The sequence below is a fragment of the Squalius cephalus genome (assembly GCF_949319135.1).
Source record: "Squalius cephalus genome assembly, chromosome: 9".
NCBI classification, from domain to species: domain Eukaryota; kingdom Metazoa; phylum Chordata; class Actinopteri; order Cypriniformes; family Leuciscidae; genus Squalius; species Squalius cephalus.
Window position 1 is genome coordinate 38,480,383 of NC_137130.1, and position 15,688 is coordinate 38,496,070.

Consider the following 15,688-nt stretch of genomic DNA (forward strand, 5'->3'; position numbering starts at 1 on the left):
CTGAGAGCCGAAGCTGAGAGGACTGCGCATGTGCAGTGATGTAGAGAGAGCGTAATGACGGATGAGGAACGAGCTGTTGTTCCTGATCAATAAAGTGTCGTATAAACGAGTGTCTCGTCAGTCTATAATCCTCCTTTCCCTGCGTGTGTGAAGTGGAGCAGGACAACGGCCCATCAGTCCCTGCTTCAGACTCTCATACACACACGACTGGTTGGCCATTTCTACTGCGTGATCAATATAAGCAGCGGCACGACGGCTCATTTACTCAATATTTCTCCATTTCTGCTCATAATATGAAGTCTGCTGTTTAAAACTAATAAAGAACTGCTGTAGGAGAATAGTTATTATGAGCAGACGGTGGGAAACTCTGTATATTTGTGCAGTTTGCACATGTCAAAAAATCTATTCTGATTTGAAGCTTGTGACATATAAACACACACATCAACCCGATCACATGATTAGCGTTCATGTAAACACTACATTCAGATTCATATATCAGAATGAATTCATATATCATGAAATTCATGAATTCATAATTCATATATATCATATATTCATATATCAGAAAATTGTGCATGTAAACAGCCACTGATATCTCGCTGTGTGTGTGTGTGTGTGTGTGTGTGTGTGTGTGTGTGTGTGTGTGTGTGTGTGTGTGTGTGTGTGTGTGTGTGTGTGTGTGTTCAGGGCACGGTGGCCAACACAGCGTCGTGTGTTCAGCTGCACAAGCGTGCGGAGCGAGTGGCGATAGCGCTGATGGAGCGAGGCCGACTGAACACTGGAGATCATGTGGCTCTGGTTTATCCTCCTGGTGAGACACACACACACACTCATATGCTGTGGTCTGATGAAGGCCTGTCCTCTCTCAGGTCCTCATCCCTCTGTCCTCTACTCTGCAGGGATTGATCTGATCGCCACCTTCTACGGGTGCCTGTACGCCGGCTGCGTTCCCGTCACCGTCAGGCCTCCGCACCCACAGAACCTGACCACCACCCTGCCCACCGTCAAGATGATCGTCGAGGTAACCGGAGCTCTGAGCGTAACCACACCCTCATGTCACCATTCAACACAGATCACCATACTCAACTCACCATACCATATTATTACGATAATCCAAGATATATGGTAAAAGGTTAACAAAAAATTAACTGTTGTTAAAAATGCTAAATTTGGTATTACATTAAATGAATAGTCTTGGACTCGCTGAAACCCAAAGCACAGGACAGTAGAGACACCAGAATAAACATATTACATATTCATGATTCTGAAGCTGAAAATACTGAATTATTGTAGATGAATAAGCTTGCACTCTGACACTGACTAGATATATTTAAAATAATGTAGGCCTTTTTACTGCTAACATGTGATGGATGTGGCATTATCAGGACCCACACATATTCCCCCATTGCATTATTATACATGATATTCAGCATTATATATAGTAGTTTAATGTAGTACGGACACTAAAACTCGGTAAACGTGAATTTTTTTTCTCACACAGTAAATTGAATTTTGGGTGAATTAATCGCAAAACACATTTTGTCACTATCCACGAATCATAATGTTGCATTGTAGCCGATGAACAGAAACACCGGCTCCCCCTTGTGGCCAGCACAGGCTTTACTGTATTTGATAAAGTTCATATTTAGTTCATATTATTTAATTCATCAGGTATCAACAATTTTTTCTTTTACAGGATTAATTCATATACTATCATTATTTATTCTTTTATTTATTTAATTGGTTTAAATATATTATTCATTTGAATCTAGATTACTATAAACATAATATAATTCTAAATTCATATACAATTCTAGATATAATATAATTGTTTTTTTCTTTTACAGCATTTATTAATTTAGTATGATTATTTATTCATTTTTTAAATGTATTTTTACTTATTTTCAATAATATTCTATTTATTTAATTGGTTTAAATATGTTATTCATTTGAATCTAGATTACTATAAACATAATGCAATTCTAGATTTACATACAATTCTAGACATTTAAAATTTTTACGTTGTATGAATTAATATTAATGTCTCATGAATAAACATGAATTAATAATGAACAACAGTATATTTATAAATGAACACTAACCTAGATTAATAAATGCTGTAAAAATACACCTAATGTAACAAATTGAACCTTACTCATTTTATTTTATTTTATTTTATTTTAAAATCATTTTATTAAATTAAATACATATCAAGTGATTCTGCAAACAAATGATGCCAGAACTTTGCTTATCAATAATCCATTTTTGCATTTTATTTAATGACGTGGTCCAGCTTTTCTACCAAAATCTTTAATCTCCATATACTTTTTTGGGACCACAGTAGATAAATATTTATGTAGTCTTAAAATGACTAATGAGTATTATCTGATCGTTGATCACTCTCTTGTGACTGTAACTGTACTCTCTCATTGCATATGATTGACAGGTCAGTAAGTCTGTATGTATTCTGACAACACAAGCAATAATGAAACTACTGAAATCCAAAGAGGCAGCGGCTGCTGTGGACGTTAAAGCGTGGCCGCTGATACTGGACACAGGTAAAGACATCACTTACACCATTGTACTATTGGATAGTTCCCATTGTATGTAAAAGAAATATTAAAGAGCCCATATTATGCCTTTTTACAAAGTATTACTTCCTGTCTCTATGAAGCCCCTCCTTCTGAAAAGCACACTGTGCTCTGATTGGTCAGCTGGAGCAGTGTGTTGTGATTGGTCGAGAGTGTGTTTGGGAAATGTCCCGCCCCTTACCATAACCACCAGTTTAACACACTACTAACTAACTCAACCAGGCCCCGCCCCTTTATTCTGCGTATCAATTGTATAAATGAGGAATATTGTGACGTGTTCGTTCCCGGAAGAAACTCAAGACTACAGTGGAGGCGCTTCAGGAGTTCAGAAACACTGACACTGATGATATAGAGAAGAACTCAGAGCTTTTTCATCCTCAAACAGCAACATTACACACTAAAGAGAGTAAAAAAAGCATAATAGCTCTTCTTTAAACTAGGTTTATTGGTTCCATTTCAGATGATCTCCCGAGAAAGAGGATTCCTCAGATCTACAAACCCCCCACCCCAGAGATGCTCGCCTACCTGGACTTCAGTGTGTCGACCACAGGAATCCTGGCTGGAGTCAAGGTGAATCTGTCTAACCCGTCATCATCATCATCATCATCCGCGGGACATTAACACTTTCATCTGAAAATGTGGGATTGGCACTTCTAACAGCATGTGTTTGTCTCAGATGTCCCATGCTGCCACCAGTGCCTTGTGTCGCTCTATAAAGCTGCAGTGTGAGCTGTACCCGTCCCGCCAGATCGCCATCTGCCTGGACCCCTACTGTGGCCTGGGCTTCGCCCTCTGGTGTCTCTGCAGGTGAGAGACGAACGTCACGCTTCGGCTGGGAGGCCAGTTCAATCATGGGGAGAGGGATAGTTCACCCAAAAATAAAAATTATGATTTACTCACCCTCAAGTCATCCTAGGTGACATTCCTCCTTCAGACGAATACAATCAGAGTTATATTAACACATGTCCTGGCTCTTCAAAGCTTTATAATGGCAGTGAATGGCTGTTTCTGTTTTGAAGTCCATAAAAGTGCATCTATCCATCATAAAAGTGCACCTATCCATCATGAAAGTGCATCTATCCATCATAAAAGTGCATCTATCCATCATAAAAGTGCATCTATCCATCATAAAAGTGCATCTATCCATCATGAAAGTGCATCTGTCCATCATAAAAGTGCATCTGTCCATCATAAAAGTGCATCTATCCATCATAAAAGTGTATCTATCCATCATAAAAGTGCATCTGTCCATCATAAAAGTGCCTCTATCCATCATAAAAGTGCATCTATCCATCATAAAAGTGCCTCTATCCATCATAAAAGTGCATCCATCGATGATAAAAGTGCATCTATCGATTATAAAAGTGCATCCATCGATTATAAAAGTGCATCCATCGATTATAAAAGTGCATCTATCCATCATAAAAGTGCATCCATCGATGATAAAAGTGCATCTATCGATTATAAAAGTGCATCCATCGATTATAAAAGTGCATCCATCGATTATAAAAGTGCATCTATCCATCATAAAAGTGCATCCATCGATGATAAAAGTGCATCTATCGATTATAAAAGTGCATCCATCGATTATAAAAGTGCATCCATCGATTATAAAAGTGCATCTATCCATCATAAAAGTGCATCTATCCATCATAAAAGTGCATCCATCGATGATAAAAGTGCATCTATCGATTATAAAAGTGCATCCATCGATTATAAAAGTGCATCTATCCATCATAAAAGTGCATCTATCCATCATAAAAGTGCATCCATCGATGATAAAAGTGCATCCATCGATGATAAAAGTGCATCTATCGATTATAAAAGTGCATCCATCGATTATAAAAGTGCATCCATCGATTATAAAAGTGCACCCATCCTGCACTTTTATGATGGACAGATGCACTTTTATGATGGATAGATACACTTTTATGATGGATAGATGCACTTTTATCATCGATGGATGCACTTTTATCATCGATGGATGCACTTTTATGATGGATAGAGGCACTTTTATGATGGATAGATGCACTTTTATGATGGATAGATGCACTTTTATGATGGACAGATGCACTTTTATGGACTTCAAAACAGAAACAGTCATTCACTGCCATTATAGAGCTTGGAAGAGCCAGGACATTTGTTAATATAACTGATTGTATTCGTCTGAAAGAAGAATGTCATATACACCTAGGATGACTTGAGGGAGAGTAAATCATGGGCTAATGTTCATTTTTGGGTGAGCTATCCCTTTAATGTAATGTAAATGTGTGTGTTTGCAGTGTGTACTCAGGCCATCAGTCTATTCTGGTCCCTCCTCTGGAGCTGGAGACCAATGCGTCTCTGTGGCTCTCTGCGGTCAGCCAGTATAAAGCACGAGTGACCTTCTGTTCGTATTCGGTGATGGAGATGTGCACCAAAGGCCTGGGCTCTCAGACTGAAGCTCTGCGGGTCAGTCTTACACTTACACACTCTTCAGGCGCCGTCACATTTACTGGTGTTCGGACAAAATTCGTGGAGGAATCCAGTCCTTTTCACGTGAATCCCTTTCAATTCATCGTGCCGAGTGAAAGTGTCTACATTATCGATCGCTTAACAACGGACAATCAGCTTTTTTTTGGCATGCTAAATATCACACATATAGTGTGACTGCACCTTTAGTCTACATAATGTGACACATAGTCGTATTTTATTATGACAATCAATTTTTGTTTTGAAAGAAATCAATGCTTTTTTCAGCAAGGATGCATTAATCAAAAGTTGCAGTAAAGACATTTATAATGTTACAAATTATTCTTTTCCAATGTTGTTCTTTTGAACTTTCTATTCATCAAAGAATCATGAAAAATAAAATGCATCACAGTTTCCACAGAAATATGGATCAGCACGACTGTTTTCAACATTGATAATAATCATAAATGTTTCTTGAGCATCAAATCATCATATTAGAGTGATTTCTGAAGGATCATGTGACACTGAAGACTGGAGTAATGATGCTGAACATTCAGCTTTGATCATTTTTGTGAATTGCGTTGTAAATGACATTTTACTATATATTACAGAAGAAGAGACTTACAGAAGAGTAAACATTAAAAAAGGATGTATTTCAGTGCCGTCAGATTTAATAAATTGAATAAATAAATATTAATGGTTATTATTTGTACCTAAATTATTAATATAATAGTTTGACTGTATTATTAAAAAAATATCCAGTTTCTGTTTTTCCTTTTTCTTGGACTGTATTTCCAATCTGTGTATGAACATATTGTAGGACCTCCCGTTTATCTCCAGTAGTTTGACTTGCATTAGCTAAAGGCCATAAATCATGTCGTGTGTGTGTGTGATTTGCTCCATCAGTTACGGAACGTGAATCTGTCGTGTGTGCGGACCTGTATGGTGGTGGCCGAGGAACGTCCTCGCATCGCACTTACTCAGACCTTCTCCAAGATCTTCAAAGACCTGGGGCTCTCGACCCGGGCCGTCAGCACCACCTTCGGCTGCAGGGTCAATGTGGCCATCTGTCTTCAGGTGAGGGGCCGCTTCACCTGTCTTTATGTAGGTGTGCGTTCAAAAGGCCTGTTCACACCGAGTGTGAAAACGTTTGCCCTGCAACAAAGCGATTATTACTGAGCTCTCTTTGGGTCTTGTGTCCATTATACTCTGAGATAGATGTCGAGCTGGTGGTAACACATCCTCTACGTTTTAGCTATGCGTGGATCACAACACTTAAATTTGCACTTTTGTTTGGAAATCCTCAATTTCTCCAAAGTTATGCGTGGTGTGAATAGTTTTACCATAAAAAAAAAGATTTGTAAAGCTGTGGCTTCACTCTTGGTGTGAATAGGCCTTTATCTGTTGTTACTGTTTTTAAATGCTCTGTTTGACTGGCCTGGTTACCTGTCTGTAACTGTATGTACAGTATCTGTATCTGTTTGTGTATTAAATGTGCGCCTGTGTCTGTCTGCTGCCCCATGCGCTCTCGTCGTAGCCCAACAGGCTGGGCAAGCTGGCAGAGCAGGTACTGTGACCCCGAGGGGGAGCGCACGGGTGCTAGCAGGGGCTTCAGAACGCTTGAAAAGCTCTGCTTCTCGTGTGTGTGTGTGTGTGTGTGTGTGTGTCTGTGTGTGTGTGTGTGTGTGTGTGCACTGTGACCCCGAGGGGGAGCGCACGGGTGCTAGCAGGGGCTTCAGGACGCTTGAAAAGCTCTGCTTCTCGTGTGTGTGTGTGTGTGTGTCTGTGTGTGTGCACTGTGACCCCGAGGGGGAGCGCACGGGTGCTAGCAGGGGCTTCAGAACGCTTGAAAAGCTCTGCTTCTCGTGTGTGTGTGTGTGTGTGTGTGTGTGTCTGTGTGTGTGTGTGTGCACTGTGACCCCGAGGGGGAGCGCACGGGTGCTAGCAGGGGCTTCAGGACGCTTGAAAAGCTCTGCTTCTCGTGTGTGTGTGTGTGTGTGTCTGTGTGTGTGCACTGTGACCCCGAGGGGGAGCGCACGGGTGCTAGCAGGGGCTTTAGGACGCTTGAAAAGCTCTGCTTCTCGTGTGTGTGTGTGTGTCTGTCTGTTTGTGTGTGTGTGTGTGTGTGTGTGTGTGTGTGTGTAAATGCTCATGTGCATGACATAATGCTTTGCTTCCTAATACTTTGGGATTACTTTTTATTATATACATTATTTGTGCCAGCTCTGTTGCCATGTTTTATTTCAGAAAATTAAGTAGATTTAAATATAAATATTAAGTTATTTTATTTTATTTACTTAGAAAATCAAAAAATATTTTTAACAAAATAAGTTTTTTTTTTTTCCTCAAATATGACTTTAATGTGACTAGATTAATATCTATTAAGTATTAATAATACTAATAGGCATTATTTTGGTCATTTTATATATTGGGACACACCTCTTTATACACTATCAGTGACAGATGTATTCATGCGCCTGCGCTGCCTCTTCACAGCTTTTGTGCTTGGCCCTGCACTGTATATCTACTGTAGGCTTTGCTAAAGCAATGCTTGTAGCTGTGCTTATAGAGTAGATGTGCTTTTATAGGAGCTGTGTTTGCAGTGCAGTGGTTATTCATGACGCTGACCATTGTAACCGCTGGAATGCCTCATTCCATCCTATAAGAGTACGATTAAAAATGTATATTTTTAAAGTGATAGTCCACCCAAAAGTGACATTTCTGTCATCATTTATCCTCATGTGGTTCCAAACCTGTATGGCCTGTGGAACATAAGGGACCGTTCGGTATTTATGGAAGGGGCCACCGGAGGAAAATAGGGGAGGGTCATGTCTTTTTATTCTTTGTTGAGGGGAGGGTCATCCAACTTTTTTTAGTCTAGGGGGAGGGTCACCCAACTTTTATATTCATGAAAACAGCAACATTTCAAAGTGGCTTGTTTGGTGCTATTTTTTTCCATTTAGCTACATGTTGATCTCACGTTATCAGCCCCCCTTCGATATCAGATGGGTCTGACCCAACAAAAATCCAGTTTGGCGCTGTTTGAGAGTGCGCGCACTTCAGTTCGCGCTTAGAAAAAGTACATCATGTCAGAACAGAATGCAGAATGAAACACATCTTTAAATTACTATTAGTATTATTTACGTTAACATAATAAAATACGTAGACCTACACCACAAAAACTAGTTGAGGATAAATTCATTAAAATTGGGCGATTCCAGTGTTATGGACGTGACATTTGCAGTCAAAACTTGAAATATGAATTCTCAGAAAGTGCATTTAATACCAATATTTTGAAACGTCTGAAAGGAGTCAAGACATTAGAAAAATATCAGTCTACTACACATGCGTTTTATATTTAATATGTGGGAAATACACATGTGACGTGACACAAAAAATCTTTAACTTTTAGGTGGCAAAATATTTTTTAGTAATTCTATAAATTACACTGTGCAAACCAAAAGATATATAACCACCGGATGAATAAAGATCGGCCTCCACAGAACATAAAATATTATTTTTATTTTATTTTTCGTGTTCGCATTTATGTGAGAAAAAAAAAAAAACAATGTTACGGGCGTGACCGTTCTCCATTACGGACATGACTGCTCTGAAAGCGACTTTAAAAATTTCACAGAGACCTCAAACAGAAAGCACAAAGCCTTTCTTTAAAGTGAATTTCGTTTTTTTATTAATTGTATCTTAATTTTAATCAATGTTTCATCTGGATTTAATAAATAAGAAGTAAATATAGTAGAAAATAGATAATCATGACACGGAGGCGCGGGCGAGTGAACTGGACTCTCGTCTCATAAATGAACCGAAACTCAGCGTAAGGTAGCCTATGCTACTTGCCTCACAGACCTGAGAAATATATAGAAAGCTTGAAATGTCTACTTTTAAACATGCAGAACAATTCAAAACGAAGGAAAACAGACTGCTTTCTCCTTATGAAAAGTGCATTTCTCTCTGGCGCGTTCTGAGAAGATCACGACGCATCGTCAACTTCATCTTTGCAGTCGACACAGAAAACACTTGTTTATTAAAAACAATTAAAATGTCTCCTTGCTATATTTGACATATTCATAATCATTACTTTTGCCGGTTCTTTGTGACAGCTTTTAGATGCTTTTTTCGCAACGCCACCCACATGTTGAACGAGTCACACCGCATCAGCACCGAAAACATGATTTTTTTCAAATCTAAAATCAAAAATCGTGATACGAACCGAATCGTAGGTTTGGTCTATCGTTACAGCCCTAGTAAGATGAGAAAGCAAAAGTTTATGGTTTAAAAAAAACAAACAATGGCTATGTGAACATCTTTGCCAAGCGCAAACCAGTACAGAAGTAGGCTAATCAATAAATTATCAGGGAGGGTCATGCCTTTTTTCACAATCATTTTGGAGGGTCATAGAAAAATGTATGGCTGGCGAAGGGAGGGTCATGTCTTTTTTGACAACAGATCTCAAAACTCCTCCGGTGGCCCCTTAAATAAAAAACGAACAGTCCCTAATAGAAGATATTTTGAAGAATGTTGGTAACCAAACCGTTTCAGTGGCCATTGACTTCCATATATTTTTGTCCTTACAATGGAGGTCAATGCAAACCGAACCTGTTTGGTTACCAGCATTCATGAAGAAAAGTCAAAGGTTAGGAATGACATGATGGCAAGTAAAGGCTTGTTCACACCAAAAATGATAACTATATCAGCGTCCACACCAGCGGACGATAACGCTCTGTTCATTATGAACGCACACACAGTTCCACTTTAAATGCTCAAGCTCTTAAAATTTAGGTGAATTCTGCTTGGCTAATTGGCTGCCGCACTCAGTGTTTTTGTCTTGTTTCCAGTCCAAATATCTAAAAATTCTTAAATCAAGATGCATTTACGAAAGTAGTGAAATGACAAGATATTTCTTGTTTCTTGTTAATCAAAATTATATGAGTTTTTGCCTAAAACAAGCAAAATTATCTGCCAATGGGGTGATAAAAATAATCTTGTTTCTGTTTGAATTAAGATTATTTTTCATACCATATTGGCAAAACAAGACACAGTATCTTATGTCATTTTACTCATCTAGTAAATGCATCTTGATTTAAGAATTTGAAGATATTTGTGCAATGTTTTTATTGTTCATCAGCTCTAAAAAATCGTTCTGAGACTAATCAAACTATATCATTCTTCTGTGTCCTTATTATAGTTGTGGTGTGGAATTCGCTATTCTCATAGAATTAGAACAATTATTAAATCTTTATAGTTATAATTATCATCTTTAGCGTGAACAGGACTGAAATGATGACAGAATTGACTTTTTCTGGTAAATTACTATCCCTTTAAAAAATTGACAACCTTCTCTTTGTTTCTTACATTTGTTATGAAGGTAAAGTGTGTAATTTCTACATTTTGCTAAAAATATATTGACTGTTTTCAAACAGGTTGCCCTAAGCATCAGAGCTTAGCCTAATCAGAAACTCACACCATTGGTTAAGCCCGTGTTTCTGTGTGGAACCGGTCAAACAAACAGAGCTTGCCTTGATAGTGCCGCAGAGCCACTAGTTTAACATGCCAGTGGATTAGAGTTGTCTCTGCATATTAATAAAAGCAGATATAAAATGACACACTTTACTATATTACATGCTCGCAGTGATAGTGCTGTTGTTTGTTTCCAGGGCACCTCTGGGCCGGACCCCACCACAGTATATCTAGACATGAGGGCCCTGCGGCATGACAGGTGCTACAACACACACTTCTGCTCTTCCTGATGCTTATACACCAGTGCCAACTAGATAACTATATATAATGTGCAGTTAGTTATTAACTAATATGTTAATATGTCGGATTAAAATGAGACTCTTGATTTGAAAAGTTATATTAGGTGTCTTTAACTACCATGTTATTTAAAAAAAATAAAATAATAAGTGTTAGGTTAAATGTTCTTCTTGTGTTGATGTTGTATTGTAAAACACTTGAGCTGATATTGAGATGGATACAGGTGAGGTTAGGACAGGTTTGGTGGGATGGGTCAGTTTAAGGGTGGGTTAACCTCCTGGGACCCAGGAATAGACTTTTGTCTACTGTAGTGGACATCATTTTTTAGTGAATTTCTCTGTCATCATACATGTCACATGACACAACCTGGGTGTCCTGTAAAGAGCACATTCAGGGCTTTTCAGAGATACCAAATGTTTGGAGGTTTCACCATGAAAACAACTTCTTGGTTTTTAAAAATGTCTGACATTAATTTAGTGATCAAATGTAGCACATGTATGGAAATTTGATAATATATTGTAATTATAATTTAAATCGGATTACTTTTCAAATTGTATTTCATAAACCAACATCTCAGGAAAACGTTATGGGGTTTCAAATCAAAAAATGACTTTCTGTTACAGAACAGGGCATTGATTTCATACATGTAGAGGACATCAGGACTTAAATCATGTTTATCAGGCATTTCAGGAGACACAATAAGTGAATATGGAAATAAATTATACATCAATATTCCTATGAAATATTAGATATTATTATTAAAATTTTGCTAATTATTACTCCAATTATTACACTTCTTTTTTCATTAAATGTTGCTCCAAGAACACATTAATGTGCACATTAGATACAGTTTATATATACATTGCATTGAATGGGAATATTAATTTATGGACATTTTACCCATATATTGCATAAAGTAAAATGGTGTATCAATTCATTCCGTTATATCTTTCATAAGATAGTTGAGAATCATCTTTGTACAAATTTTGGTTAAAAAAAATCCTGAAACCCCAAAGTTTATTGGTGATTGAAAAAAAAATCCCATTGTTTTTGCCAATACATATAATTTCATGTCATTTTATTTTTTAAACAACTGAGTCCTGGTGTCCACTACAGAGGACATAGCATAACGTATGAATAAAATATCGTTTTTCAAAAACATTTTTACCATTTGTCTCTTATGCTCTAAACAATGTGATGACATGGAAAAAAAACTAAATTCAAAAAACCTTTTTTTTTCTGGGTCTCAGGGGGAAGGTCAGCAGTCTCATTATAGATGTACTTACAGAAATCTGTGATTATTATTGATCTCTGTCTCTTTTTTACATTGCTCAGAGTGCGATTAGTCGAGAGAGGCTCACCACACAGTCTGCCACTGATGGAATCTGGGAAGGTGAGAATACAGAATATACTGTGTATATAGTATGTTATCAATAAATATATAAACTAACAGTTTGAAATAATGTTTTTGAAAAAAGTGTTTTATTCTCATTTATTTGATAGAACATATAGTAAAAACAGTTATATAAATGTATGTTTTCTATTTGAATATATTGTAAAATATCAAATGTAATATAAACTGTAATTTATTCCTGTGATCAAAGCTGAATTTGTCACATGATCCTTCAGAAATCATTCTAATATGCTGATTTGCCGCTCAAGAAACATTTCTGGTTACTATCAATGTCGAAAATAGTTGTGCTGCTTCATATTTATTTGAAAAAATAAGATTTTATTTTTTTGGCACTTTATTTCGACAGTCCACTTTAGACATTTTACTAACTATGTTAGTATAAGTTGACATGTAGTTGCAAAGTTAATTATTGTCAGTAGAATGTCTAAAGTGGACAATTGAAATAAAGTGTTACATATTTTATATACTATATTAACTTCTCATATTTCTCATATTTCTCAACACACACAGATTCTGCCCGGGGTGAAGGTTATAATCGCCAACACAGAGACCAAAGGACCTCTAGGAGATTCTCATCTGGGAGAAGTGAGTTTCAAATATGGCAGCAAGTGCTACAAAATGCAGAGAACCACATGTGGCCTGTTACCAGAAGAGCCTGTCAAAATGTCTTTGTATTATGTATTGTAATGAGTAGTGAGTTGATGCGACTGTATTAAAAAAACAGATCTGGGTGAGCAGCCCCCATAATGCCACAGGATACTATACGGTTTATGGCGAAGAGGCGTTGCACGCGGACCACTTTAGCACCAGACTGAGCTTCGGTGACACGCAGACGGTCTGGGCTCGCACCGGATACCTCGGCTTCCTGCGGCGTACAGAGCTCACAGATGCCAGTGGAGGTACTGTATACATGAGATGAAAACCAAACACACTAGTGTCCCTTTTCAGGATATTTCTGAGGCGACTTTTCTATTGAAAATTATTCTCAATAAAAAGCTGATTCGCTGTACACCCTGACAAATTTAATAGCTACATTTTCTATTTAGTTTTAATTCATTTTCTGCTGTGCACTCATATCAGTAATGAAAGCAAGAACAATCAGTTGTGTCGTCCAATAAATCAGTGATGTTTTGCATATTATTCCAGAGAGACACGATGCCTTGTATGTGGTTGGATCTCTGGATGAGACTCTAGAGCTGCGGGGAATGCGTTACCATCCCATTGATATTGAAACGTCTGTAATAAGATCACACAAGAGCATTGCAGAGTGGTAAGCAATATTTTTAAAATGTTTTCCTTGTACCTCATAGAATTGGGTTTTAATGGATCAACCTTTTATGTAACAGTAATAATATTACAGCAGATTGTTTTAATCTTATATCTTTAACTGTAATATAGAGTTTTATTACATTAGAACATTAGATTTTTTTTTTTTCATTTTTCAGTTCATCCATGACACTAGCTTAAAAAGACTATTCTTAGTTCTGTAAAGCCTACTGTATCTGATAAATAGCCTATAAAATAATCAACGTGATCAAAAACAGGTTGAAAGACCTTTCACACACAATCTACTACTGTACATGCCTTTTGTCGTCTGAATGATAGTTAAGACTTATTTAGCAAGTAAAAGTCTTTTAGTTTAATTGTAAAAACGTCCACCTTCAGCCCGTGGTTCATCAGCACCAAATTGCAGCTTTCTAGTAATCCTGAAGACCTTGATTCGCTTGATTAGGTGTTTGATTAGGGTTGGAGCTGAACTCTGCTGGACATTGGATCTCGAGGGCCAGAGTTGAGAACCCTTGCTTTACAGGGTTATCAGTATCTTTGACTTGCAAAAATATCAAAACATTGTTCAGACAAGTTACTTTTCCTTAGAAGCAAAATTGCATTATTGAGTTAAAGAAAATACAAGAAACATGGATCTACAGTATTTGTGTTACCACAGAATAACTCATATTTCAATACCTATTACCTATTATACTCATATTACAAAACAGATGCTGTGGTATTTTTGACATCTTAAGGTTCCAAAGCAATATACAACATAATTATTGTTGGCCAGTCAAACACACTGCACACCAAAACACGTATTCTTACACACAAATGGACCAGTTCTAACACTGATAACTAGATAGTTCCCTCTCTGTCAGTCACGTCAGAACAGACTGACAAATTGGAATCTCACCTGAGAGCCCGATCACCTTTGAGTGGTAACAAAACAAGCCAATGCACATTGGTGAGTGAGATTTGCATCGCAAGCCACTCTCCGTCCATATGGGTATATAAGGCAGCATGCAACACTCACATCAAGCTTTCGCTTCGGAGCCGAGCAGATGTTGTTTTACTCTGCTCTTCAATCATTGTTTGAGTAAGCAGAACAAGAGGGAAGCTGTTCCAGTGTTGGTGTGGCGGCGCGTTCAAGCGGAGGTCACATTCAATAAAAGAGCATTGCACAGATAAGTGCAGCGACTGTCCCCTTAGGCACTTCAGCTTTGAAAGAGCACATTTTTCTAAAAGAGTAAACACGGGTGTGTCGTCACATCATTTCACCTGTGTGTTTCTGGATTCAGTAGTTTCCTGGCCCTGTTTTACAGCCACGATCACTACCTAATGCGTCTGGGCCATAAGCACGCTGAAGTAGCGTTCGTTGGTGAGTTATGCTCCCACTGCAGGAAGATGACCATTGCAATGTTGAGAATGAGACTCATATGCCTTGAAAAATGTGGAGTCCCCCCTGCTATTGCCCGATCTGGTATCTCTGCCCCACAGTGAGCCACTTCGGCTCTCCTACCGGGTCAATCCCCGCTGCCCTCCCACTCCTCTTTCGCATCGCAGGCAAGATCCCAATTTGTCAGTCTGTTCTGATATAACATCTCCGTTTCCTCCCTCAAGGAATGGAGGTTACATAAATAACCGAGACATTTTGATACCATCCCTTGTGAAAAAGATACTTAAGGAACACGCCACCGTTTTTTGAAATAGGGGTTATTCACAGTCTCCCCTACATTTAGATAGGTGGGCAAACGCATTTTTGTCTCAGTGCATGCATTGTTTTAGTCTGGCACAGGCGAAGCACTGCTACTTGGGCTCAGAGATAGCGGATTTCAGGTGTTGCGTGATATCTCTGCGCCTTTTTTTTTTTTTTGGATCACTTTTACTCACGACATGCTATCCAGCAACAAAGGATTCCATTCATTTTGCTAAGCTAAGCTAGCGGCGGTGCTGCCAGACTAAGACAATGCATGCACTGAGACAAAAAAGCGTTTGCCCACCTATCTAAATGTTGGGGAGACGGTGAATAACCCCTATTTCAAAAAACGGTGGCGTGTTCCTTTAAGCATACTTTTAAAAAGTGTATTTACTTTAAAATAATAGCCTAGTGTAAACTCAATGTAATGTTCTCAGACACTTGACATTCAATTCAATTGAATGATAATTGCAATTATATGAAAAGGTTTTG

At 38.0% G+C, this 15,688-nt stretch overlaps 1 protein-coding gene across 7 annotated transcripts in view; it reads left to right on the forward strand.

Annotated features, from left to right (window-relative positions):
• dip2a (disco-interacting protein 2 homolog A) overlaps positions 1-15,688 on the forward strand; it is a 185,138-nt gene that overhangs the window by 167,286 nt on the left and 2,164 nt on the right. For all 7 annotated transcript variants that reach the window (XM_079880628.1, XM_079880629.1, XM_079880631.1 and 4 more), the window contains 12 exons: positions 688-811; positions 900-1,021; positions 2,447-2,558; positions 3,052-3,161; positions 3,268-3,398; positions 4,874-5,042; positions 5,949-6,119; positions 10,715-10,776; positions 12,150-12,207; positions 12,739-12,813; positions 12,953-13,127; positions 13,375-13,498. In XM_079880628.1, coding sequence (XP_079736754.1) covers positions 688-811; positions 900-1,021; positions 2,447-2,558; positions 3,052-3,161; positions 3,268-3,398; positions 4,874-5,042; positions 5,949-6,119; positions 10,715-10,776; positions 12,150-12,207; positions 12,739-12,813; positions 12,953-13,127; positions 13,375-13,498 — 1,433 coding nt within the window. The remainder of the gene's footprint in view (positions 1-687; positions 812-899; positions 1,022-2,446; positions 2,559-3,051; positions 3,162-3,267; positions 3,399-4,873; positions 5,043-5,948; positions 6,120-10,714; positions 10,777-12,149; positions 12,208-12,738; positions 12,814-12,952; positions 13,128-13,374; positions 13,499-15,688) is intronic.